The 25,709-nt window shown below is 46.1% G+C and overlaps 1 protein-coding gene across 3 annotated transcripts in view; it reads right to left on the bottom strand.

Moving 5' to 3' along the window:
- LOC311116491 (protein cordon-bleu-like) overlaps nt 1-25,709 on the bottom strand; it is an 83,321-nt gene that overhangs the window by 16,529 nt on the left and 41,083 nt on the right. For all 3 annotated transcript variants that reach the window (XM_084157419.1, XM_084157421.1, XM_084157420.1), the window contains one exon: nt 14,360-14,539. In XM_084157419.1, the coding sequence (XP_084013545.1) occupies nt 14,360-14,539 (180 nt within the window). The remainder of the gene's footprint in view (nt 1-14,359; nt 14,540-25,709) is intronic.

Here is a 25,709-nt window from a genome sequence, read left to right as displayed (position 1 = left end):
AAACACTTTCAAACGTGTTTGGCCACCTCAGGTTCTCTGGCAGGCTATTCCAGAGGCTGGGGGCATAGTAACTAAAGGCTACCTCTCCATGCCTCTTGGTCCTAGGCTTTGGGATAGTTAAAAGGCCAGTACCAGAGGACCTGAGGGACCTACTGGGTACATAACTCAAAAACATGTCTGACATGTATTGGGGTGCACAATCATAGGTTGATTTAAAAACCAATAGAATAATATTACAATTAATTCTAAAACTCACAGGCAGCCATTGCAGAGACTTTAAAACAGGTGTAATGTGTGCTCTCCGTCATTCTGTATGTTTTGCAGTTGACCAATGACCTTCTTGGGTAGACTGGAGAGCATTACAGTAGTCAAGCCTGCTTGTAATAAAAGCATGGATGAGTCTCTCTGTATCAGCCTGAGATAGAAACGTCCGCATCTTGGCAAAGTTCCTCAGGTGGTAAAAAGCTATTTTGGTCACATTCCTAATGTGTGATTTGAAATTGAGATCAGAATCTAAAATGACACATACGTTTTTTAACTGGTGTTTTCTTTATTGCCCGTGAATCCTATTTGACCGCAATGTTGTGTGTGACCTAAAGCTGTACATTGATCAAAAAAGGTGTTGTGTGAGTTGGGGCGCATAAGCCTCATCTCAAAATGGCTGTGATAGGAGAAAACTGAGGATGGATCAACAACCTTGTAGTTACTCCACAATACAAATCTAATTGAGTGAAAAGTAAGACTGTACAGAATAAAACATTTCAAAACATGCATCCTGTTTGCAACAAGCCAATAAAGTAATACTCCAAAAAAATTGGAAAAGCAACTTTAAAACGTACATTTTAAAGTAGTCATTAACTTTTTGCCCTGAATACAAAGTGTTATGTTTGGGACAAATCCAATACAACACATTACTGAGTACCACTCTCCATATTTTCAAATATAGTGGTGGCTGCATCATGTTATGGGTATGCTTGTAATCGTTAAGGGCTGGGGAATTTTTCAGGATAAAAAAGAAATGGAATGGAGCTAAGCACAGGCAAAATCCTAGAGGAAAAGCTGGTTCAGTCTGCTTTCCACCAGACACAGAACTGAATTCACCTTTAAGCAGGACAATAACCTAAAATGCAAGGAAAGATCTACATTGGAGTTGCTTACCAAGAAGAGTGAATGTTCCTGAGTGGCCGAGTTACAGTTTTGACTTAAATCTGCTTGAAAATCTATGGCAAGACCTGAAAATGGTTGTCTAGCAATGATCAACAACCAATTTGACAGAGGTTGAAGAATTTTGAAAACAATAATTTTGCACAATCCAGGTGTGGAAAGCTCTTATAGACTTACCCAGAAAGACTCACAGATGTAATTGCTGCCAAAAGTGATTCTAACATAAATTGACTCAGGGGGTTGAATACTTTTATTTTTCATATTTATTTTACAAATGTAATAATTTTTCTCCCACTTTGACATTACAGAGTATTTTGCGTAGATCATTGACAAAATAAATGACAGTTAAATCAATTTTAATCCCACTTTGTAACACAACATAATGTGGAATAAATCAAGGGGTGTGAATACTTTCTAAAGCCACTGTATATACTGTATATATTTTTGCTAGGTAGCTATACCTGCGCCAAAACTCTGGTATTTTTCATCCTATAGCTTGTTCTCCATCTTCTTTTTAAATAGTGAGCCAACATGTTTTCACCACTTTTATTTCCATGACTGATCAAAACTCGTTTTCTCATGCCCTCTCTTGTCTCTCTGCAGCAGACATATGTTTGGAACATCAAATCGCAATATTGAATCGCAATACTATAGAATGGTGATGTTGTGGAAAATTCTGTCACCACAGTGAGAATCGCAATACATATCGTATCAGCACCCAAGTATCATGATAATATCTTATCGTGAGGTCCCTGGCAATTCCCAGCCCTAATTAAAATGGGTCAACACTTCCTTCTATCTTTGACTCTTTTTCCCCCAGCTACAAGCTGTCTGTACTACAGCTGCATGTCATCTGGTGAGCTGTTTATGAACTCAATGATCCAGGCCTCCAGTACAGAGACCATAGATATGGAAAGATAGCACAGCATGGGCAGCCCCATTGCTTCGTATGCTCTTACTGAAAGGGATATTACTGCTTCCTCATACAACAAAACAATGTGTGATCCCTTTAACCTCAACATGTCCTCTGATCCTGGAGGCATGGACATAAAAACACTTTCAAACGTGTTTGGCGGGTACTTCAAATCTTTGCATAGGAATCCTATTTGAACGTAATGTGTGTGACCTAAAGCCTTTTCATTCACCAAAAAGGTGTTGCGTGAGTTGGGGGAGGGGGTGCATAAACCTCTTCTCGAAGGCATCCCTCGCCTTTTCTATGGTTGCACATATCATCTCTGCAAGGGTGAACTTTGATGTCAAAATATTGAATGTGTGTGACAGCACCGGTCAAGTTTGTGAAGAACAAAATGACCATATATTTGCATTAGCCTCAACTATATTTGTGTGTGTGTAACACGTGCAAATCTGGTACAAAGGTGAAGAAAAAAATTGACCTCAAATGTGAAGACAATGTATTAAAATGGGTCAACGCTTCCTTCCATCTTCAACACATTTTCCCTCTGATACAAACTGTCTGTTCTACTACTGTCGTCTCTTCCCATGTCAACTGGTGAGCTGTTTATGAACTCAATGACCCAGGCCTCCAGTGCAGAGACCATAGATATGGAAAGATAGCACACGTTCTATCCTTGCAAATGGCATCCTCTGTGACAGCATGGGCAGCGCCATTGAGGGCAATCTCTATTTGAAAGTAGTCATCCAGAGACAAACAGCCATTACCCTGGTATTACTATTCACTCTACCACTGACAGACTTGAACTCCCCCTCCCCTGCTCCATCGTCTTACATGCTCCATTAGATCCACAAAGTTGACCTGACACAACTCAATGTCTCAAAACAATCCAGTAAACGTATGGTCCAATGTGCCAATGAGAAATATTAATCACTCTCTAAAGTGTGCGTGCAAATGGTTTATATTGCTGTTGTTATCCTTCCAACATATCTATCAGATTTTGACGGGAGCTAATCCATTGCCATGCAGGGGAATTGATTGTGTTGGTCAGCTTTGGTCTCCGTTTGGCCAATCTTATGTACATGTTCCCCTGATTTAAGTAGGCTCCTCTAAATCCCAGAGTGCACCACTCAGTCACTTTAAACCGTAATCCATAGCTGAGCAACACAATCAATTCCCCTAGAATGTTTACACTCCAGTACAACAGTAGTATGGAGCATTCAAAGAGAATGGCCTGATTACAGTCTGTGAGATGACGCCGTCGCTTCGTTCTGCTGCACTGGGCTGCACAGTATTGTGTTTCACTCTCAGAGCAGTCAATCAGTCACACACACACACACACACGTGCACGGGTGCTCATGCACACATACACACATACACACGTACACACACGCACATTCATCTTCATATCCCAGTCAGTCCTCCATTACAGCTTCAACTTTGCCCCACATGCTATGGTATGCCAGAGACCGACAAGTATGAACGGTGGTGCGATGGTGGAGTTGGTGGACGTGCATACACAGTTCAGGGAGTTTACGCAACTCTACCTGTGTAAAGAAGTGCAAGGTGCCGGTAAGTAACACACCGCTCTAACCACAATGACTCAATCCCAGAGAAACACCACAAGTCTTTTCTTAGAATAAAAATATAAAACAAGGACATTCTGACTTACTTCAACCACATTCAAGGAATAAAAAATAAAACGTTTTTGACAAATCATTTGTTATGGCTTGTTGCTACTTTCATCGCAATTTCAAGCCTGAGGTGATTTTCCATGAGCCATGCCCAAACTGCTGCTCTCTCTCTCACTCTCTCTGTCTCTCTCTCTCTCTCACCCAGTCAGACTTGCATACCTACCACTTGCACAACCCATCTCCTGCAGTGCTCTACTAACTCTACATCACAAACTGCATCAAATCACATTTACTATACACTGATGTGCTGCCACTCAATGCTATCATTCAGTCAAATATTTATATACCTTTTCTACCCCCTAATCCTGCAGGAATGCTAGATCACTCCTTAATGGTTTTGACTTGGTCTATGTCCCAAATGGCACCCATAGTGCACTACTTTTGACTAGAGCTCTATAGGCCCTGGTCAAAAGTAGTGCACTATTAAGTGAATAGGGCGCTAATTGGGGATGCAAGCTCAGTCCCCTGGCTGCGAAAGCTCCAGCTTTTGAATTACTCAACACAGCACACCGCTCCAGAGCTGGCACAGTGAATTTACAGGCTCTTTATGGTCAGACCACACACACACAGAAAAACATGCACGCTTACACACACACACGCGCGCGCGCGCTCGCTTCTGTAGGTAAGCGCGCACATGCACACACACATACAGATTTCTAAGTAAAAGTATATCAGTGCTAATGGCATAAGCCCACTTCAAATAGAGAACCATTGAACCACTGTAGATGAAGTGTGGGCTACTCTGTGCCAACTGTAGTGAAAATAGGTCAATTCTATAATCTTTATTAGTGCTCGATATTACTTTGTCTGCGAAGGTTAAGATTACATTCCAACATAAAACCACAACAAGGCCTAGGTTTTTTGTCAATCTTTGAGGTAAAAAACAATTATTTCAACTGGTAGACTGTGATTTGGAAATAATAATGATTTAAAATGTGAACCTAAACACAAAACACAGCTCCAAACAAACCCCATTATCTCCAACAGGAGGAGAGAAGCCCATTAGAGCCAACATAACATGGTAAAAAAACAACATTCCCCACAACAACGCCATGAGAAGACGCCAACACTACTTCATTAGATTGACACACACACACACACACACACACACACACACACACACACACACACACCACAGAGAGAGAGACAGTAGACTACACAGTTCTAGTGGGATGTTTGTTTTGGCATTAGGGGCCCTTCCTTTGTTCCTGAGAACACAATGTTTTCTTCCTTAGGAAAGAGGAAAGGAGCATGATAGAGAGAGTGAGACTCCCAAATGGCACCCTATCCCCTATATCAGTGTTTCCCAACCCTGGTCCTCCAGTACCCCCAACAGTACACATTCACGTTGTAGCCCTGGACAAACACACCTCATTCAACTCATTGAGGGCTTGATGATAAATTGACAAGTTGAATCAGGTGTGCTTGTCCAGGGTTACAATAAAAATGTGTACTGTTGGGGGTACTCAAGGACTAGGGCTGGGATACACTGCCCTATATAGTGCACTACTTTTGACAAGGGCTCTGATCAAAAGTAGTGTACTATTTAGGGAATGGGGTGCCATTTGGGACACATCCTAAGTCTGCATTCAAAACCATTAGAGCGGCCTATGCTTCCTTTTGCCACTTATTTTAAATCACACTGTTCCACAGCAGAGCCTGTCACACTGAAACATCCGCAGTGTTGCCTAATCACTCATACCTTAAATAAACTGCTTGCCTTAAGTGATAGAATATTATTTACAGAGGGTGTTGATTAAAGGAAATTGAGGTTTTGCCAGCAAATGGGCTGAAAAACCAAGGCAGGCCACTTGAATAGTCCAATTCAGAGAGGTGTTGAGTAAGTTAAGGCTTCCGCACAAACCATTCTCACTCTAACTCAAAGTGTTATGCAGCCACATGGTTTACTTGCATAGCAATCATGTAGGCCTAACTGAGGGATTGCAAACATACAGTGGGGAGAACAAGTATTTGATACACTGCCGATTTTGCAGGTTTTCCTATTTACAAAGCATGTCGAGGTCTGTAATTTTTATCATAGGTACACTTCAACTGTGAGAGACTGAATCTAAAATAAAAATCCAGAAAATCACATTGTATGATTTTTAAGTAATTAATTTGCATTTTATTGCATGACATAAGTATTTGATACATCAGAAAAGCAGAACTTAATATTTGGTAGAGAAACCTTTGTTTGCAATTACAGAGATCATACGTTTCCTGTAGGTCTTGACCAGGTTTGCACACACTACAGCAGGGATTTTGGCCCACTCCTCCATACAGACCTTCTCCAGATCCTTCAGGTTTCGGGGCTGACCAAGCCACGACCCATCTTCAATGCTCTTACTGAGGGAAGGCGGTTGTTGGCCAAGATCTCGCGATACATGGCCCCATCCATCCTCCCCTCAATACGGTGCAGTCGTCCTGTCCCCTTTGCAGAAAAGCATCCCCAAAGAATGATGTTTCCACCTCCATGCTTCACGGTTGGGATGGTGTTCTTGGGGTTGTACTCATCCTTCTTCTTCCTCCAAACACGGCGAGTGGAGTTTAGACCAAAAAGCTATATTTTTGTCTCATCAGACCACATGACCTTCTCCCATTCCTCCTCTGGATCATCCAGATGGTAATTGGCAAACTTCAGACGGGCCTGGACATGCGCTGGCTTGAGCAGGGGGACCTTGCGTGCGCTGCAGGATTTTAATCCATGACGGCGTAGTGTGTTACTAATGGTTTTCTTTGAAACTGTGGTCCCAGCTCTCTTCAGGTCATTGACCAGGTCCTGCCGTGTAGTTCTGGGCTGATCGCTCACCTTCCTCATGATCATTGATGCCCCACGAGGTGAGATCTTGCATGGAGCCCCAGACCGAGGGTGATTGACCGTCATCTTGAACTTCTTCCATTTTCTAATAATTGCGCCAACAGTTGTTGCCTTCTCACCAAGCTGCTTGCCTATTGTCCTGTAGCCCATCCCAGCCTTGTGCAGGTCTACAATTGTATCCCTGATGTCCTTACACAGCTCTCTGGTCTTGGCCATTGTGGAGAGGTTGGAGTCTGTTTGATTGAGTGTGTGGACAGGTGTCTTTATACAGGTAACGAGTTCAAACAGGTGCAGTTAATACAGGTAATGAGTGGAGAACAGGAGGGCTTCTTAAAGAAAAACTAACAGGTGTCACGCTCTGGCTCCGGGACTTTGTATTATTGAGCCAGGGTGTGTTCATTTTTTGTGTTTGGGGATTAGTGGGGTTGTTATTGGTGGTTTCATTGTTTGGTCCAGTGACTCCCAATCAGTGGTAACGAGTGTCAGCTGTCGGCTCGTTATCTCTGATTGGGAGCCATATTTAAACTGTCATTGTTCACCTTGGGGTTGTGGGTTTTTGTTCTATGTTCAGTCGTTGTCACTGAGGACTTCATGATCGTGTTTTGTTTTGTATTCTCGTGTATTACATTAAAATCAATATGTTCGCTACCAACGCTGCGCTTTGGTCCTCCTCTCTCGTAGACGATCGTGACAGAAAAACCCACCAAGATGGGACCAAGCAGCGTGTCCAGGAGCCGTCGCCAGGGAGATCCCTCACAGATCTCCTTCGCCTCCTGGACTGGGTCAAGCCGAGTGAGGAGGAGAAGGGCTTGACACTATGGCAGAAGGGCGAGAGGCTGGCGAGGGATATGGAGACCTGGTCCACGGGTAGGAGAGACGCCCCGAAAATTTTTAGGGGGGGGCTCACGACGTCGGACCAGCAGGAGGCCGCGATAGAGCGGCCCAGTGGGTTGCTGGAGAAGGCCGCCGGGTTACGGGGGCCACTGGTCGAAGAGGGGATGGAGGAAGTAGAGGCACGGCGAGAGGTACTGGCGTGTGTTGCCAGTCCGGTCCGGCCCGTTCCAGATCCCGGTGTAGGGCCAGTGGTGTGTGTCCCTAGTACAGTCCGGTCCATCCAAGCTTCCCGCACCAAGCCAGTGGTGTGCGTCGTCAGTCCGGCACGGCCCGTGCCTGCTCTCCGCATCAAGCCTGTGGTGCGTCTCGTCAGCCCGGCTCTGCCCGTTCCTGCTCTACGCACCAAGCCAAAGGGGTGCGTCGCCAGCCCAGCCCGGCCTGTCCCTGCTCTACGCACCAAGCCAAAGGGGTGCGTCGCCAGCCCAGCCCGGCCGGTTCCTGCTCCACGCATCAAAACTACGGTGTGCGTCGCCGGCCCAACCCGGACTGTTCCTGCCACTCGCACCAGGCTAAGGGTGCGAGTCGTCAACCTGGGTCAGCTCGTTCCGGCTACTCGCACCAAACCAAGGGGGCGAGTCGTCAACATGGTTCAGCCTATGCCTGCTACGCGCACCAAGCCAGGGAGGCGAGTCGTCAGCCTGAGGAGGTCCGTTCCGGCTCCACGCACCAAGCCGAGGATGCGTATCGTCAGCCAGGTCCGGTCCGTCCCTGCCTCACGCGCCAAGTTAGGGGTGCGCGTCATCAGTCCGGATCCAGCCAGCTGGGTTGGATCGGACCGGGGCCATTACGGGGGGATGGATGTAGGATGGTGGTCAAGCCCGGAGCCAGAGCCGGAGCCGCCTCCGAGGAGCAACACCCACCCAGCCCTCCCCTATTTGGGTTCTTTGAGGCGCGGTCGCAGTCCGCGCCTTTAGGGGGGGGTACTGTCACGCTCTGGCTCCGGGACTTTGTATTATTGAGCCAGGGTGTGTTCATTTTTTGTGTTTGGGGATTAGTGGGGTTGTTATTGGTGGTTTCATTGTTTGGTCCAGTGACTCCCAATCAGTGGTAACGAGTGTCAGCTGTCGGCTCGTTATCTCTGATTGGGAGCCATATTTAAACTGTCATTGTTCACCTTGGGGTTGTGGGTTTTTGTTCTATGTTCAGTCGTTGTCACTGAGGACTTCATGATCGTGTTTTGTTTTGTATTCTCGTGTATTACATTAAAATCAATATGTTCGCTACCAACGCTGCGCTTTGGTCCTCCTCTCTCGTAGACGATCGTGACAACAGGTCTGTGAGAGCCGGAATTCTTACTGGTTGGTAGGTGATCAAATACTTATGTCATGCAATAAAATGCAAATTAATTACTTAAAAATCATACAATGTAATTTTCTGGTCTCTCACAGTTGAAGTGTACCTATGATAAAAATTACAGACCTCTACATGCTTTGTAAGTAGGAAAACCTGCAAAATCGGCAGTGTATCAAATACTTGTTCTCCCCACTGTATGACTCAGATCACAAGCTTCCTCTTAAAGGCATCATTTACTTTGTGGAAATGTGTGACCTTACAGAATGTGGAACATTTTAAAACACTACTGATCAAAACTGAGGTTTCCCACGAATTCGAGTTTTTTAAATAAAAGGACCACAACTATTACTGAGAATGGTATCATCAGCCTAATGTAGAAATATCCAAACCTCGCAAGATTGTAAACTGATTGTAAACAGACAACCTGTATCTTGCTAAAACAGATTAAAACAGTAGGCTACATTAAAGTGGATTAAAAGCGCTGCATTACAAAAAGCCAATGACGGATTGCTATGAAAGACTAAACCCCTCTTGGTTCAGATTATGACATCTCCCTAAGGAATGGTTTATGCAGGTAATGCTAGCCATCTCAATCAATCACACTTAGCCTGTGCTACCCCCTGATGGGATGGAGTCTGAGGCTGTGTCCCAAATGGCACCCTATTCCTTATATAGTGCACTACTTTTGACCAGGACCCATAGGGATGCTGCCTCAGACTGTACTGCTCAGGGGCAGCTTGGCAGGTCCACCCTGAAAGCAGAGCCAGGAGTCGATATATCAACATCACTAAGAGCCATGCTGCAGAGAAAAACAGAGGATATTCAGTAGGCTCCATGACATGTGTCCCGTTGATTTAAATACTTGAGAATAGATCAGGACAACGACTGAGATTCAGAGAAGAATAACACTCCTTAGAGTAGGATTGCAAAATTCTGGTAACTTTCCCAAGATTCCCAGGTTTTCCCAACATCAGGAAAAAAAAGGAGCAAGGAATCTAGAATCCTCCAACTAGGATTTCTGGAAAACCTGGCAATTTTGGGAAAGTTACTGGAATTTTGCAACCCTACCCTGGAGTGAGTAGATTGAACCACCCAAAAAGGGAACAATAGAGGACTTATTACTCAATGTCCATAACAAATGTATTGAGTGTGCACCGACTATGATGATAATGTATAACACTGTGTTCCTACAGTAGGCTTTAAGTCTCTTAGACCAATCACTATTCTAACCTAACCTACCTAACCACCTTCCCTTTCAGTGGTCTTCTGAGTTCATTCATGCGATCTCATCCAAGAGATACTTGTTGAAATGATTCAAACGTTTCTTACAGCAAACTTTTGTCTCGTTTGTTGAACCCTCAACCTCACCTGTCCTCTGCTCTGACTATGTCCAGTAACATTGGCATAAAGAGCCTGTCAAGCTGATTTCATGCCTGTCTGCCTCTGGAAACATGACACCCCACTTATACATACTTGATGTTGTGCCACCAAAACACACCTCATCCACTGCTGCATTACTACTGCAATCTCAGAACCAAATCTGGCATTTATGTTAACAGTCTGTCCGTCACTAGAGACTACTGTTGCATAAGCCTGAGCCTGATGTTACCTTTCCAGCATGCCAAACAGGCTTACACAAGTGTGCCTGCCTATTACTGAACACTGAAGTGGAAAGATCAGGATGACAGGCCATGTCACAAAAGGGATTCTAAACATGACCTCTGGTTTGGACAGCCTACTCCTATTTCCCTAATGAAAGCTTTAAACACTCCTTCCGCACAAGATGTCGAATGAGTCCCAAATGGCATTGTTTTGTCTTGACCCCAGATAAACCCAGTTGGCTATTTGATTGAATAAGGCCTTGCCGATTGATTGTAAATTGATACTGTACTGAGATCAATAGAGGGGCATAACTAGTGATGGGGGGAAAAAATCGATACAGTTACCTATCGAGATATTATTTTTGACGATATATCGTATCGTATCGTATTTGCACTAGTTGGCTGTACCTGCACAGAAACTCCAGTATTTTCCTTCATAGCTTGTTCTCCATCTTCTTTTTAAATAGGGAGCCAATTTGTTTTCAGCACTTTTATTTCCATGACTGATCAAAACTTGTTTTCTCATGGCTCTCTCTTGTCCCTCTGCAGCAGACATATGGTGAGCAATATGTTTGGAACATTGAATCGCAACATATATACATGTCACGCCCTGACTCTAAGGACTCGTATTTGCTGAGTCAGGGTGTGATTTTCCTTGTTGTGAATATATTGTGGTTAGGTTCTATGTTGGATTTTCTATGTTTAGATCTTGTATGTCTAGATCTATGTTGGCCTGTGTGGTTCCCAATCAGAGGCAGCTGTTGCTCGTTGTCTCTGATTGGGGACCATACTTAGGTAGCCTTTTGGCACCTGTTAGTTGTGGGATCTTGTTCCGTGTAAGGTATGTTGTTTGTGTGCTACCTTGGACTTTTGTTGTCGTTTTGTCGTGTGTTTATTCGTTAAATAAACATGTATGCTTATCACGCTGCGCCTTGGTCCTTCTCGTTCGTAAACGATCGTGACAATACAGTTGAAGTCTGAAATGTACATAAACCTTAGCCAAATACATTTAAACTCTCAGTTTTTCACAATTCCTGACATTTAATCCTATTAAAAATCCCCTGTCTTAGGTCAGTTAGGATCACCACTTTATTTTAAGAATGTGAAATGTCAGAATAATAGTAGAGAGAATGATTTATTTAAGCTTTTATTTCTTTCATCACATTCCCAGTGGGTCAGAAGTTTACATACACTCAATTAATATTTGGTAGCATTGCCTTTAAATTGTTTAACTTGGGTCAAACCTTTTGGGTAGCCTTCCACAAGCTTCCCACAATAAGTTGGGTGAATTTTGGCCCATTCTTCCTGACAGAGCTGGTGTAACTGAGTCAGGTTTGTAGGCCTCCTTGCTCGTACACGCCTTTTCAGTTCTGCCCACATATTTACTATAGGATTGAGGTCAGGGCTTTGTGATGGCCACTCCAATACCTTGATTTTGCCACAACTTTGGAAGTATGCTTGGGGTCATTGTCCATTTGGAAGACCATTTGCGACCAAGCTTTAACTTCCTGACTGATGTCTTGAGATGTTGCTTCAATATATCCACATAATTTTCCTTCCTCATGATGCCATCTATTTTGTGAAGTGCACCAGTCCCTCCAGCAGAAAAGCACCCACACAGCATGATGCTGCCACCCCCGTGCTTCACGGTTGGGATGGTGTTCTTCGGCTTGCAAGCATTCCCCTTTTTCCTCCAAACATAACGATGGTCATTATGGCCAAACAGTTCTATTTTTGTTGCATCAGACCAGAGGACATTTCTCCAAAAAGTACGATCTTTGTCACCATGTGCAGTTGCAAACCGTAGTCTGGCTTTTTTATTGCGGTTTTGGAGCAGTGGAGGTCTACAATTTCTTTTCTGAGGTCTTGGCTGATTTCTTTTGATTTTCCCATGATGTCAAGCAAAGAGGCACTGAGTTTGAAGGTAGAACTTGAAATACATCCACAGGTACACCTCCAATTGACTCAAATTATGTACATTAGCCTATCAGAAGCTTCTAAAGCCATGACATCATTTTCTGGAATTTTCCAAGCTGTTTTAAGGTACAGTCAACTTAGTGTATGTAAACTTTTGAACCACTGGAATTGTGATATAGTGAATTATAAGTGAAATAATCTGTCTGTAAACAATTTTTGGAAAAAGTACTTGTATCATGCACAAAGTTGATGTCCTAACCGACTTGCCAAAACTATAGTTTGTTAACAAGAAATTTGTGGAGTGGTTGAAAAACGAGTTTTAATGACTCCAACCTAAGTGTATGTACACTTACCATTTCAACTGTAGAATCGTGAGAATTGTAATACATATCGTATTGGCACCAAAGTATTGTGATAATATCGTGAGGTCCCTGTCAATTCCCAGCTTCACACTCTTAGAAAAAAGGGTTCCAAAAGGGTTATTCGACTGTCCCCATAGGCGAACCCTTTTTGGTTCCTGGGAGAACCCTTTTTGGTTCCACATAGAACCCTTTTGGGTTCCATGTAGAACCATCTGTGGAAAAGATCCTACCTGGAACCAAAAAGGGTTCTTGAAAGGATTCTCCTAAGGGGACAGCCGGAAAACCCTTTTAGGTTCTAGATAGCACCTTTTTGTCTAAGAGTGTAGTCATACCCCAGGGGAACAGTTTGTCATCACTACAACACTAGCCATCCTTCCAGTAGCTCAGGCTCATGTAAAGGAGACCTAAGAGCAGCCATTCCATCCCTCAGGCACTCTGTCCTCATCTGATCTCTCTGTCCTTGTCTAACCCTCACAAAGGTTACATCAGGCCCATGTGCCATGTGTCTCAACATGCAGCCAGCCATCTTCCAAACACAACGCTTTGTCTCATCCGTGCTAGCGAGTCATGGCACAGCTAGTGTTGCTTATCTCTGGGTGAACGGAATGATAAAGACGTCATAAGTGTCGTGTTTCTGAACAGTGTCTAATACCCTTTTCAGACATATGGAATGTGCCGCCTTGAAAGTGCCTCGGCTACTGCATGTTTGTTTGTCTGTAAGGGTACACTACGGCTTTTTAAATGCCAACACGAAACCTTCTCTCAAGATAGCTTCGAAGCGCCACTGAACAGGCATTTTACTTGTCAATCAAATAATCTCGAACAGCCTGCGCGCAACCTGCCTGCCTGCTGCCTGCGCGCAGACCACTCTCACCTAAAAAAGTATGTTAAAGTTAATTAAATAGCATGATTTACCAAGACATATAGTTTTTTTAAAATCTAGCTACCCTACCATAAAAACAACACAGCAGCACATCAATCAGCAACGTTTATATTCGTCAGGGAAACAGTACCAAACGCTTCTGATGCAGCACTTTATTTAATTGTCTGAAAGGTTATCAATTGTCACTATCGACACATTACTGTAGCGGCGTTCTATGTCTGTAAAGGGTATAATAATAACAGACAGAGGAGAGGTAAAAACTGGGAGCCACGACAACATAAACTCAAATGAAATCCTGATTGGAAGAACAGCGTGAGTTGTACACAGAATACTGTGTGGACACCTTGTGCTTTTCTACAGGAGGTATGTCCAAATGGCACCCTATTCCCAACATAGTGCACTAATTTTAACCAGAGCACTATAGACCCTGGTCAAAAGTAGTACACTATATAGGGAATAGGGTGCCATTTAGGATGTAAGCCATTTCACAGATTAACCAGTGTGTTCCTGTTAGTAACGGTCACTATGACCTCAACACACAGTTCCAGACAAACCCCATTCTCTCTAACAGGAGGAGAGATGACCATTAGAGCCAACATAACACGTTGAAATAACAACATTTCCCACAACAACGCCATGAGAAGAGAAAGAACAACACTACTACTATTGCTATTAGATCCAGAAACAACACAAGGAGATTAGAGGAAATGTTTATCCAATGTTGCAATAGTTGATCTAAACACAGGTCACCATGACCTGAAGCATGTGTGTGTGTGTGTGTGTGTGTGTGTGTATGTGTGTGTGTTTGTTGCCCTCTTACCTGGTAGGCCTCCAAAATGTAGCGGCCCTGGCAGGGTGTGGGGGCCGGGGCCGGGGGGGCCTGCCTCTTCTTAGGCTCTATCCTGGGGGACATCCTTGAGATGTTCATGACGGACTGGGACTGGCCCAGGGTGCTGGGCCGCGCCTCCACACAGGGCACGATGGATACCGTGGACAGGCCCTGGAGGAGGAGGGAAAGAGAACATAAAAATAATGACACACAGACAGATAATGTGACACATTCACACAAACAGATGTGTGAGTACACACACGCACACACATACCTGCATGTACACACACACAATTATAAACACACGGAACAGAGCTACACATTGACTAAGTGGCATTTAAAGGTCAGGTAATTCTAAATGGTCTCAGAAACCCAAAATCAGAGGTTGATATGGTGGACAGTGGAAATGTCAAGGGCCAGTCCTGAAGGGTGAGCATGGGTCATGCCCTTTATTCACTAACGCTGTGTCCCAAGTGATATTTTGGATTCAGTCCTGGGCCCTTGTTAGTCTGAGTCCCAAATGGCACCCTATTCCCTATGTTTTGCACTACTTTTGACAAGGACCCATAACACTATATAGAGAATTGGGTGCCATTTGGGACTCAGACTAACAAGGGCCCAGGACTGAATCCAAAATATCAGCATATCCTCATCATGGCCTGTTACTGCAGTGGTAAATTAAGCCATTGCAAAGCTTAGGGTTGAGTATGTCTCCAAGGCACAACAGTCTAGTCTGCAAGAGGAGGCTCTCAGATCCCTGCTGAATCAGGATGCTTTGTGACAGTTGTGACAGCTGCAGTCAGCTTTATTACCATTCTGTAGCTACGCCGCCTCGCTAATACACTGTCTGTCTGTCTGAGAGGGATGCTGCTGAGCAATGGGGAACGATCAAAGAATGATCAAAGGCTTTTCTAAGCATCTGAAACTTAGCCTGGTCCCAGATCTGTTTGAGCTGCCTTTCCAACTCCTATGGTCATTATTGTGCCAAGTGATCATTAAAAGGAGTTGGCAAGACAGCACAAACAGATCTGGGTCTAGGCTATCTGAAATTCATAGGCTTCTGTCTCTCTGTACTGTAGCACAACTAGGAACAAAGATATGCAGCTTTAAACGATAGTGGGGGGGGGGGGTTAAAGAAAATAAAGGAAAACGTATTAAGTCAAAATGACACAGCATTTCAGACCATTCCTGGGCAGAGGATCAAAGAAGTCATGTAAAAAAGTTCAATGACTAAAACATTATGTTCTAGTCATTAGAGGTAATCAGTGAACCAAGCACTTCTCACAGTAGGGAGAATGAATGGAACCTGAATGGAAAATGTGCAGGAGGGCCTTGTGTTCGGGTCTGAGAGAAAGCACTCAAAGGTATTCAGACCTGGGCTTAAATAGTATTTGTTTTCTTTCAAATACTTTTGATCATTTGATTGAGCCTGCCTGGACTGCCATGTGGGCAGGGCTTGAACTTTGGGGAGTATTTCATTGGTTCCATTACACCAGGGAAGCTAAATCAAACTAGTCTAGTCTACTAAGGAGAGTCAGTGTGGCTTTGAGGGAGATGTGACTATGCCAAATGCTTGCATATTGCATAAGCTTGGAAAAGCAGACCGAGCTACTATACAGTAATGCAGAGCAAAGAGAAAAATATGTATGTAACAAAATCCCAGCTGGAGTCTTATAGTCCTGCAGTAGATTTACTGCTGCCCACCTCTAAGAACAGAGCCTAGATCAACTAAGTCAACATCATTCATCTTTATGACACTTATATGTTTAACTTTGATCTTCTCTTATCTTACTCAAGACACGTGACTCTCCCACCTACTAGATCTTCCGGACCCAAATAATATATAACATTTAGCAGACGCTTTTATCCAAAGAGACTTACAGTCATGCGTGCATACATTTTACGTATGGCTGGTCCCGGGAAAAGAACCCACTATCCTGGCGTTGCAAGCGCCATGCTCTACAGAGGCCCACGTGATTTATACATGGGCATTATTGCATCCCAAGGATAGATGACATGGCATAGTTTACACAGTGCATTAGTCAGCTTTACTCTTTTCCCTTCTATCGGATGCTGCCTATATATAGGCAACTGTACATATAAATGTACATATACAGTGAGGGAAAAAAGTATTTGATGCCCTGCTGATTTTGTACGTTTGCCCACTGACAAAGACATGATCAGTCTATAATTTTAATGGTAGGTTTATTTGAACAGTGGGAGACAGAATAACAACAAAAAAATCCAGAAAAACGCATGTCAAAAATGTTAGAAATTGATTTGCATTTTAATGAGGGAAATAAGTATTTGACCCCTCTGCAAAACATGACTTAGTACTTGGTGGCAACACCCTTGTTGGCAATCACAGAGGTCAGACGGTTCTTGTAGTTGGCCACCAGGTTTGCACACATCTCAGGAGGGATTTTGTCCCACTCCTCTTTGCAGATCTTCTCCAAGTCATTAAGGTTTCGAGCCTGACGTTTGGCAACTCGAACCTTCAGCTTCCTCCACAGATTTTCTATGGGATTAAGGTCTGGAGACTGGCTAGGCCACTCCAGGACCTTAATGTGCTTCTTCTTGAGCCACTCCTTTGTTGCCTTGGCCGTGTGTTTTGGGTCATTGTCATGCTGGAATACCCATCCACGACCCATTTTCAATGCCCTGGCTGAGGGAAGGAGGTTCTCACCCAAGATTTGACGGTACATGGCCACGTCCATCGTCCCTTTGATGCGGTGAAGTTGTCCTGTCCCCTTAGCAGAAAAACACCCCCAAAGCATAATGTTTCCACCTCCATGTTTGACGGTGGGGATGGTGATCTTGGGGTCATAGGCAGCATTCCTCCTCCTCCAAACACGGCTAGTTGAGTTGATGCCAAAGAGTTCAATTTTGGTCTCATCTGACCACAACACTTTCACCCAGTTCTCCTCTGAATCATTCAGATGTTCATTGGAAAACTTCAGACGGACCTGTATATGTGCTTTCTTGAGCAGGGGGACCTTGCGGGCGCTGCAGGATTTCAGTCCTTCACGGCGTAGTGTGTTACCAATTGTTTTCTTGGTGACTATGGTCCCAGCTGCCTTGAGATCATTGACAATATCCTCCCATGTAGTTCTGGGCTGATTCCTCACCGTTCTCATGATCATTGCAACTCCATGAGGTGAGATCTTGCATGGACCCCCAGGCCGAGGGAGATTGACAGTTATTTTGTGTTTCTTCCATTTGCGAATAATCGCACCAACTGTTGTCACCTTCTCACCAAGCTGCTTGGCGATGGTCTTGTAGCCCATTCCAGCCTTGTGTAGGTCTACAATCTTGTCCCTGACATCCTTGGAGAGCTCTTTGGTCTTGGCCATGGTGGAGAGTTTGGAATCTGATTGATTGATTGCTTCTGTGGACAGGTGTCTTTTATACAGGTAACAAGCTGAGATTAGGAGCACTCCCTTTAAGAGTGTGCTCCTAATCTCAGCTCGTTACCTGTATAAAAGACACCTGGGAGCCAAAAATCTTTCTGATTGAGAGGGGGTCAAATACTTATTTCTCTCATTAAAATGCAAATCAATTTATAAAATATTTGACATGCGTTTTCTGGATTTTTTTGTTGTTATTCTGTCTCTCACTGTTCATGTCACGCCCTGACTCAGGGGACTCTTATATGTTGAGTCAGGGTGTGAATATTCTATGTTGTGTATATTTATGTGAATTATCTAGTATGTGTAGATCTATGTTGGCCGGTGTGGTTCCCCATCAGAGGCAGCTGTCGCTCGTTGTCTCTGATTGGGGATCATACTTAGGCAGCCTATTGGCACTCGTTAGTTGTGGGATCTTGTTCCGTGTGTAGGCTTGTTTTGTGTGTAGCCTTACGACTTCACGTTTCGTTGGTTTGTTGTTTTGTCGTGTGTTTATCATTTAAATAAACATGTACGCATTTCACGCTGCGCCTTGGTCTGACCCGTCCTTAAACGAACGTGACAGAAGATCCCACCAAACACGGACCAAGCAGCGTGCCCAGGAGGACCGAACACCCTGGACACAGGTGGGGAAGATGTGGTCGTGGGAGGAGATATTTGCAGGGAAAGGACCATGGGCGAAGGTAGATGCCCAGGCAGGAGAGGAGCAACGGCAACACAGAGGACGCCGGTCGTGGAGGAAGCCCGGGAAGCAGCCCCAATAATTTTTTTTGGGGGGGCACACGGGGTGGTTGGCGGAGCCTAGTTTCAGAGCAGAGCCAACTCCCCGTACTCACGCCAGGAAGTGTGTGACTGGGCAGGCTCCGTGTTATGCGGAGCTACGTACTGTGTCGCCAGTGCGCCGGCACAGTCCTGTGCTAGCACCACGCACGTGTCGTGTGAAAATAGGCATCCAGCCAGGACGGGATGTGCCGGCTCAACGCTCCTGGTCTCCAGTACGCCTCCTCGGTCCCGCATATCCTGTGCCGGCTCTACGTACTGTATCGCCAGTGCGCGTGCACAGCCCAGTGCGTCCTGTGCTAATACCTCTTCTGTCGGGAGCAGCAGTCGGGAGAGGACGTGTTTTTCTCTAGCTCTCTAGCTCTCTAGCTGGAGGTAAGCAAACTTCTCATTTGGTGTTGAGTATAGCTTAACCATGCATTAGATCGTAGGTTGGTAGTTAGTTGTAGTTAGGTATTGTATTTATTATAGGTTAGTATTGTTGTTATTGTAGGTTTCCGTAGGTTATTGTAGGCTAGTATTGAAGCTCGAGGCTAGCTAGCTCTCTAGCTGGAGGTAAGCAAACTTCTCATTTGGTGTTGAGTATAGCTTAACCATGCATTAGATCGTAGGTTGGTAGTTAGTTGTAGTTAGGTATTGTATTTATTATAGGTTAGTATTGTTGTTATTGTAGGTTATTGTAGGTTAGTATCGAAGCACGAGGCTAGCTAGCTAGCGGGTAGCTACTGGTAACGATTAGCTGTTCCCACTGTTAAATGTGCTTCTAGCCAACGTTTAATTTTTGCTGCGTTCTGCGTTGCTGCGTTCTGCGTTATGTAAGGAACTAGACACGGACATGAATCATCTGTTTAGTGTGCTAGTGTGCTAACACACTCTTGGCAGTCTGTTGTAACCAAGTATTGGTGCTAATTGTGTGTTAATGGATGCTAGCTTGCTAGTTAGCTACGGCGTCATAGCTAGGTATCGTGGGTAGCTACTGTGTCTTGGCAGTGTCTTCCGCCGTGCCGGCTGTAGCACGAAGCGAGCTAATTAGCCGTTTTTTCGAACAGAGTCAGAGTCAACACAGTAGCCATTGTGTGCCGGGTGTAGCACGAAGCTAGCTAGCTAGCCGTTCTTCAAACAAAGCCAACACAGTGGCCATTGCTAGCTACCCAGCACGACCAGCGAACGGTGCGGTAGTAGCTAATTACAATATACTTGTCCTAGCTAGCCAATGTTGAATCATTGCTGCGTCATGAAAGGAACTTGACACAGACACGAATGATCTGTTTAGTGTGTTATCACACTATTGGTGGTTTGCTGTGACCAAGTGTTTGTGCTTGGCTGTGTGTTACTGGATGCTGGCATGCTGGTTAGCTAGTTAACACACTATTGGTGGTTTGTTGTGAGTATTGGTGCTTAACTGTGTGTTAAACTGTGTGTTATTGGATGCTAGCATGCTAGTCAGCTATGGTGTCATAGTTGGCTAGCTGAATAAAGTGGGTTTGAGTTTAGTCCTTTAAACATTGAACAACTGTTCAGTGAAACAATTTTAGTTTCTGAGGTAGAAGTTTTTGGTGAGGGAGGCCCCCCTCTCTCCTCTCCCAGATGCTTAGCTCATTTCATTCCGATCTCCTCTGCATTTTTGTAGCCATTTGCTACAGCCTGTCAACTATGCCTCTGCCTATCCCTGTTCTCTCGTCTCTGCACAGGCTACACAAACAACGCACAACACCGCGCGGCTGCTGCCTCTCCAACCTGGTGGTCCCTGCTCGCACCCCTCACCTGGAGTTCCAGGTCGCAGGCAGCCTCTGGAACTGCCGTTCTGCTGCCAACAAAGCTGACTTCATCCCAGCCTATGCCAACCTCCAGTCCCTCGACTTCCTGGCGCTGACGGAAACATGGATCACCACTGAAAACACGGCTACTCCTACTGCTCTCTCCTCGTCTGACCATGTGTTCTCGCATACCCCGAGAGCATCTGGTCAGAGGGGTGGTGGTACAGGAATCCTCATCTCTCCCAAGTGGACATTCTCAATTTTTCCCCTAACCCATCTGTCTATCTCCTCATTTGAATTCCATGCTGTCACAGTCACTAACCCATTTAAGCTTAATATCCTTGTCATCTATCGCCCTCCAGGTTCCCTTGGAGAGTTCATCAACGAGCTTGACGCCTTGATAAGTTCCTTTCCTGAGGATGGCTCACCCCTCACAGTTTTGGGGGATTTCAACCTCCCTATGTCCACGTTTGACTCATTTCTCTCTGCCTCCTTCTTTCCACTCCTCTCCTCTTTTGACCTCACCCTCTCACCGTCCCCCCCTACTCACAAGGCAGGCAATACGCTTGACCTCATCTTCACTAGATGCTGCTCCTCTACTAATCTCACTGCAACTCCCCTCCAAGTCTCCGACCACTACTTTGTTTCCTTTTCTCTCTCGCTCTCCTCCCACACTACTCACTCTGCCCCTACACAGATGGTAATGCGCCGCCGCAACCTTCGCTCTCTCTCTCCCACTACTCTCTCCTCTTCCATCCTATCATCTCTTCCCTCTGCTCAATCCTTCTCCCTCCAATCTCCTGATTCTGCCTCCTCAACCCTCCTCTCCTCCCTTTCTGCATCCTTTGACTCTCTGTGTCCCCTATCCTCCCGGCCGGCTCGGTCCTCCCCCCCAGCTCCGTGGCTTGATGACTCACTGCGAGCTCACAGAACAGAGCTCCGGGCAGCGGAGAGGAAATGGAAGAAAACTAAACTCCCTACCGACCTGGCATCTTTTCACTCCCTCCTCTCTACATTTTCTTCATCTGTTTCTGCTGCTAAGGCCACCTTCTACCACTCTAAATTCCAAGCATCTGCCTCTAACCCTAGGAAGCTCTTTGCCACATTTTCCTCCCTCCTGAATCCTCCTCCCCCCCCCCCCCCCCTCCTCTCTCTCTGTGGATGACTTCGTCAACCACTTTGAAAAGAAGGTTGACGACATCCGATCCTCGTTTGTTAAGTCTAATAACACTGCTGGTCCTGCTCACACTGCCCTACCCTATGCTTTGACTTCTTTCTCCCCTCTCTCTCCAGATAAAATCCTGCGACTTGTGACTGCAGGCCGCCCAACAACCTGCCCGGTTGACCCCATCCCCTCCTCCCTTCTCCAGACCATCTCCGGTGACCTTCTCCCCTACCTCACCTCGCTGATCAACTCATCCTTGACCGCTGGCCATGTCCCTTCCGTCTTCAAGAGAGCGAGAGTTGCTCCCCTCCTCAAAAAACCAACACTCGACCCCACTGATGTCAACAACTACAGACCAGTATCCCTTCTTTCTTTTCTTTCCAAAACTATTGAGCGTGCCGTCTTTAGCCAACTCTCTTGCTATCTCTCTCAGAATGACCTTCTTGATCCAAACCAATCAGGTTTCAGGACTGGTCATTCAACTGAGACTGCTCTTCTCTGTGTCACGGAGACTCTCCGCACTGCTAAAGCTAACTCTCTCTCCTCTGCTCTTGTCCTTCTAGACCTGTCTGCTGCCTTTGATACTGTGAACCATCAGATCCTCCTCTCCACCCTCTCCGAGATGGGCATCTCCGGCGCGGCTCACTCCTGGATTGCGTCCTACCTGACCGGTCGCTCCTACCAAGTGGCGTGGCGGGAAGCTGTCTCCGCACCACGTGCTCTCACCACTGGTGTCCCCCAGGGATCGGTTCTGGGCCCTCTCCTTTTCTCCCTATACACCAAGTCACTTGGCTCTGTCATATCCTCACATGGTCTCTATCACTGCTACGCTGACGATACACAACTAATCTTCTCCTTTCCCCCTTCTGATAACCAGGTGGCGAATCGCATCTCTGCATGTCTGGCAGACATATCAGTATGGATGACGGATCACCACCTCAAGCTGAACCCTGGCAAGACGGAGCTGCTCTTCCTCCCGGGGAAGGACTGCCCGTTCCATGATCTCGCCATCACGGTTGACAACTCCGCTGTGTCCTCCTCCCAGAGTGCGAAGAGCCTAGGCGTGACCCTGGACAACACCCTGTCGTTCTCCGCCAACATCAAGGCGGTGACCCGCTCCTGCAGGTTCATGCTCTACAACATTCGGAGAGTGCGACCCTGCCTTACACAGGAAGCGGCGCAGGTCCTGGTCCAGGCACTTGTCATCTCCCGTCTGGACTACTGCAACTCGCTGTTGGCTGGGCTCCCTGCCTGTGCCATTAAACCCCTACAACTCATCCAGAATGCCGCAGCCCGTCTGGTGTTCAACCTTCCCAAGTTCTCTCACGTCACCCCCCTCCTCCGCACACTCCACTGGCTTCCAGTTGAAGCTCGCATCCGCTACAAGACCATGGTGCTTGCCTATGGAGCAGTGAGGGGAACGGCACCTCTGTACCTTCAGGCTCTGATCAGTCCCTACACCCAAACGAGGACATTGCGTTCATCCACCTCTGGCCTGCTGGCTCCCCTTCCTCTGCGGAAGCACAGCTCCCGCTCAGCCCAGTCAAAACTGTTCGCTGCTCTGGCACCCCAATGGTGGAACAAGCTTCCTCACGACGCCAGGACAGCGGAGTCACTCACCACCTTCCGGAGACATTTGAAACCCCACCTCTTTAAGGAATACCTGGGATAGGATAAAGTATTCCTTCTAACCCCCCCCCCCCCCCCCCCCCCCCAAATTGTAAAGTGGTTATCCCACTGGCTATAGGGTGAACGCACCAATTTGTGAGTCGCTCTGGCTAAGAGCGTCTGCTAAATGACGTTAATGTGCCCTTGAGCAAGGCACTTAACCCTAATTGCTCCTGTAAGTCGCTCTGGTTAAGAGCGTCTGCTAAATGACTAAAATGTAAATGTAAAATGTACCTCACACGTACTGTGCGGAAGTAGGCATCCAGCCAGGACGGGTTGTAACAGCTCTCCATTTCAGACCTCCAGTCCACCTCCACAGTCCGGTCCGTTCCTGCTCCCCGCACCAAGCCAGTGGTGCGTGTCGCCAGCCCGGTACGGCCCGTTCCTGCTCCCCGCACCAAGCCAGTGGTGCCTGTCGCCAGCCCGGTACGGCCCGTTCCTGCTTCTTGCACCAAGCCAGTGGTGCGTGTTCCCAGTCCGGCCCGGCCTGTTCCTGCTCCTCGCACCAAGCCAGTGGTGCGTGTCGCCAGTCCGGCCCGGCCCGTTCCTGCTCCTCGCACCAAGCCAGTGGTGCATGTTACCAGTACGGCCCGGCCTGTTCCTGCTCCTCGCACCAAGCCAGTGGTGTGTGTCTTCAGTCTGGCCCGGCCCGTTCCTGCTCCTCGCACCAAGCCAGTGGTGCGTGTTCCCAGTCCGGCTTGGCCTGTTCCTGCTCCTTACACCAAGTATAGTGGTGCGTGTTCCCAGTCCGGCCCGGCCTGTTCCTGCTCCTCGCACCAAGCCAGTGGTGCGTGTTCCTAGTCCGGTCCGGCTCGTGCCTGCTCCTTGCACCAGACCAGTGGTGCATGTGTCCAGTCCGGCACGGCCCGTGCCCGTTCCACCAGTGCCCGTTCCACCAGGGGGGGGGGGGGGGGGGGGGGGTACTGTCACGCCCTGACTCAGGGGACTCTTATATGTTGAGTCAGGGTGTGAATATTCTATGTTGTGTATATTTATGTGAATTATCTAGTATGTGTAGATCTATGTTGGCCGGTGTGGTTCCTTAGGCAGCCTATTGGCACTCGTTAGTTGTGGGATCTTGTTCCGTGTGTAGGCTTGTTTTGTGTGTAGCCTTAGGACTTCACGTTTCGTTGGTTTGTTGTTTTGTCGTGTGTTTATCATTTAAATAAACATGTACGCATTTCACGCTGCGCCTTGGTCTGACCCGTCCTTAAACGAACGTGACAGTTCAAATAAACCTACCATTAAAATGATAGACTGATCATTTCTTTGTCAGTGGGCAAACGTACAAAATCAGCAGGGGATCAAATACTTTTTTCCCTCACTGTAAATGTAAAGTATGTACAGTACCAGTCAAAAGTTTGGACACACCAACTCATTCAAGGGTTTTCCTTTTCTTTTTTTTTCTTTTTTACATTGTAGAATAATAGTGAAGACATCAAAACTATGAAATAACACATATGGAATCATGTAGCAACCAAACAAATCAAAATATATTTATATTTGAGATTCTTCAAATAGACACCTTTGCCTTGATGACAGCTTAGCACACTCTTGGCAACCAGCTTCACCTGGAATGCTTTTACAACAATCTTGAAGGCGTTCCCACATATGCTGAGCACTTGTTGGCTGCTTTTCCTTCACTCTGCCGCCCGACTCATCCCAAACCATCTCAATTGGGTTGAGGTCGGGAGATTGTGGAGGCCAGGTCATCTGATGCAGCACTCCATCACTCTCCTTCTTGGTAAAATAGCCCTTACACAGCCTGGAGGTGTGTTGGGTCATTGTCCTGTTGAAAAACAAATGATATTCCCACTAAGCCCAAACCAGATGGTATGGCGTATCGCTGCAGAATGCTGTGGTAGCCATGCTGGTTAAGTGTGCATTGAATTCTAAATAAATCACAGACAGTGTCACCAGCAAAGCACCCCCACACCATAACACCTCCTCCTCCATGCTTTACGGTGGGAAATACACATGCAGAGATCATCCGTTCATCCACACCGCGTCTCACAAAGACACAGCGGTTGGAACCAAAAATCTCCAATTTGGACTACAGACCAAAGGACACATTTCCACCGGTCTAATGTCCATTGCTCGTGTTTCTTGGCCCAAGCAGGTCTCCTCTTCTTATTGGTGTCCTTTAGTAGTGGTTTCTTTGCAGCAATTCGACCATGAAGGCCTCTTTCACACAGTCCCCTCTGAACAGTTGATGTTGAGATGTGTCTGTGACTTGAACTCTGTGAAGCATTTATTTGGGCTGCAATTTCTGAGGCTGGTAACTTTAATGAACGTATCCTCTGCAGCAGAGGTAACTCTGGGTCTTCCATTCCTGTGGCGGTCCTCATGAGAGACACGTTTCATCATAGCGCTTGATGGTTTTTGCGACTGCACTTGAAGAAACGTTCAAAGTTCTTGAAATGTTCCGTATTGACTAACCTTCATGTCTTAAAGTAATGATGGACTGTCGTTTCTCTTCGCTTATTTGAGCTGTTCTTGCCATAATATGGACTTGGTCTTTTACCAAATAGGGCAATCTTCTGTATACCACCCTACCTTGTCAC

The sequence above is a fragment of the Coregonus lavaretus genome (assembly GCF_964263955.1).
Source record: "Coregonus lavaretus genome assembly, chromosome: 3".
NCBI classification, from domain to species: domain Eukaryota; kingdom Metazoa; phylum Chordata; class Actinopteri; order Salmoniformes; family Salmonidae; genus Coregonus; species Coregonus lavaretus.
Note: the sequence above shows the minus strand (reverse complement) of the source record. Positions and strands in the feature narration are given on the sequence as shown.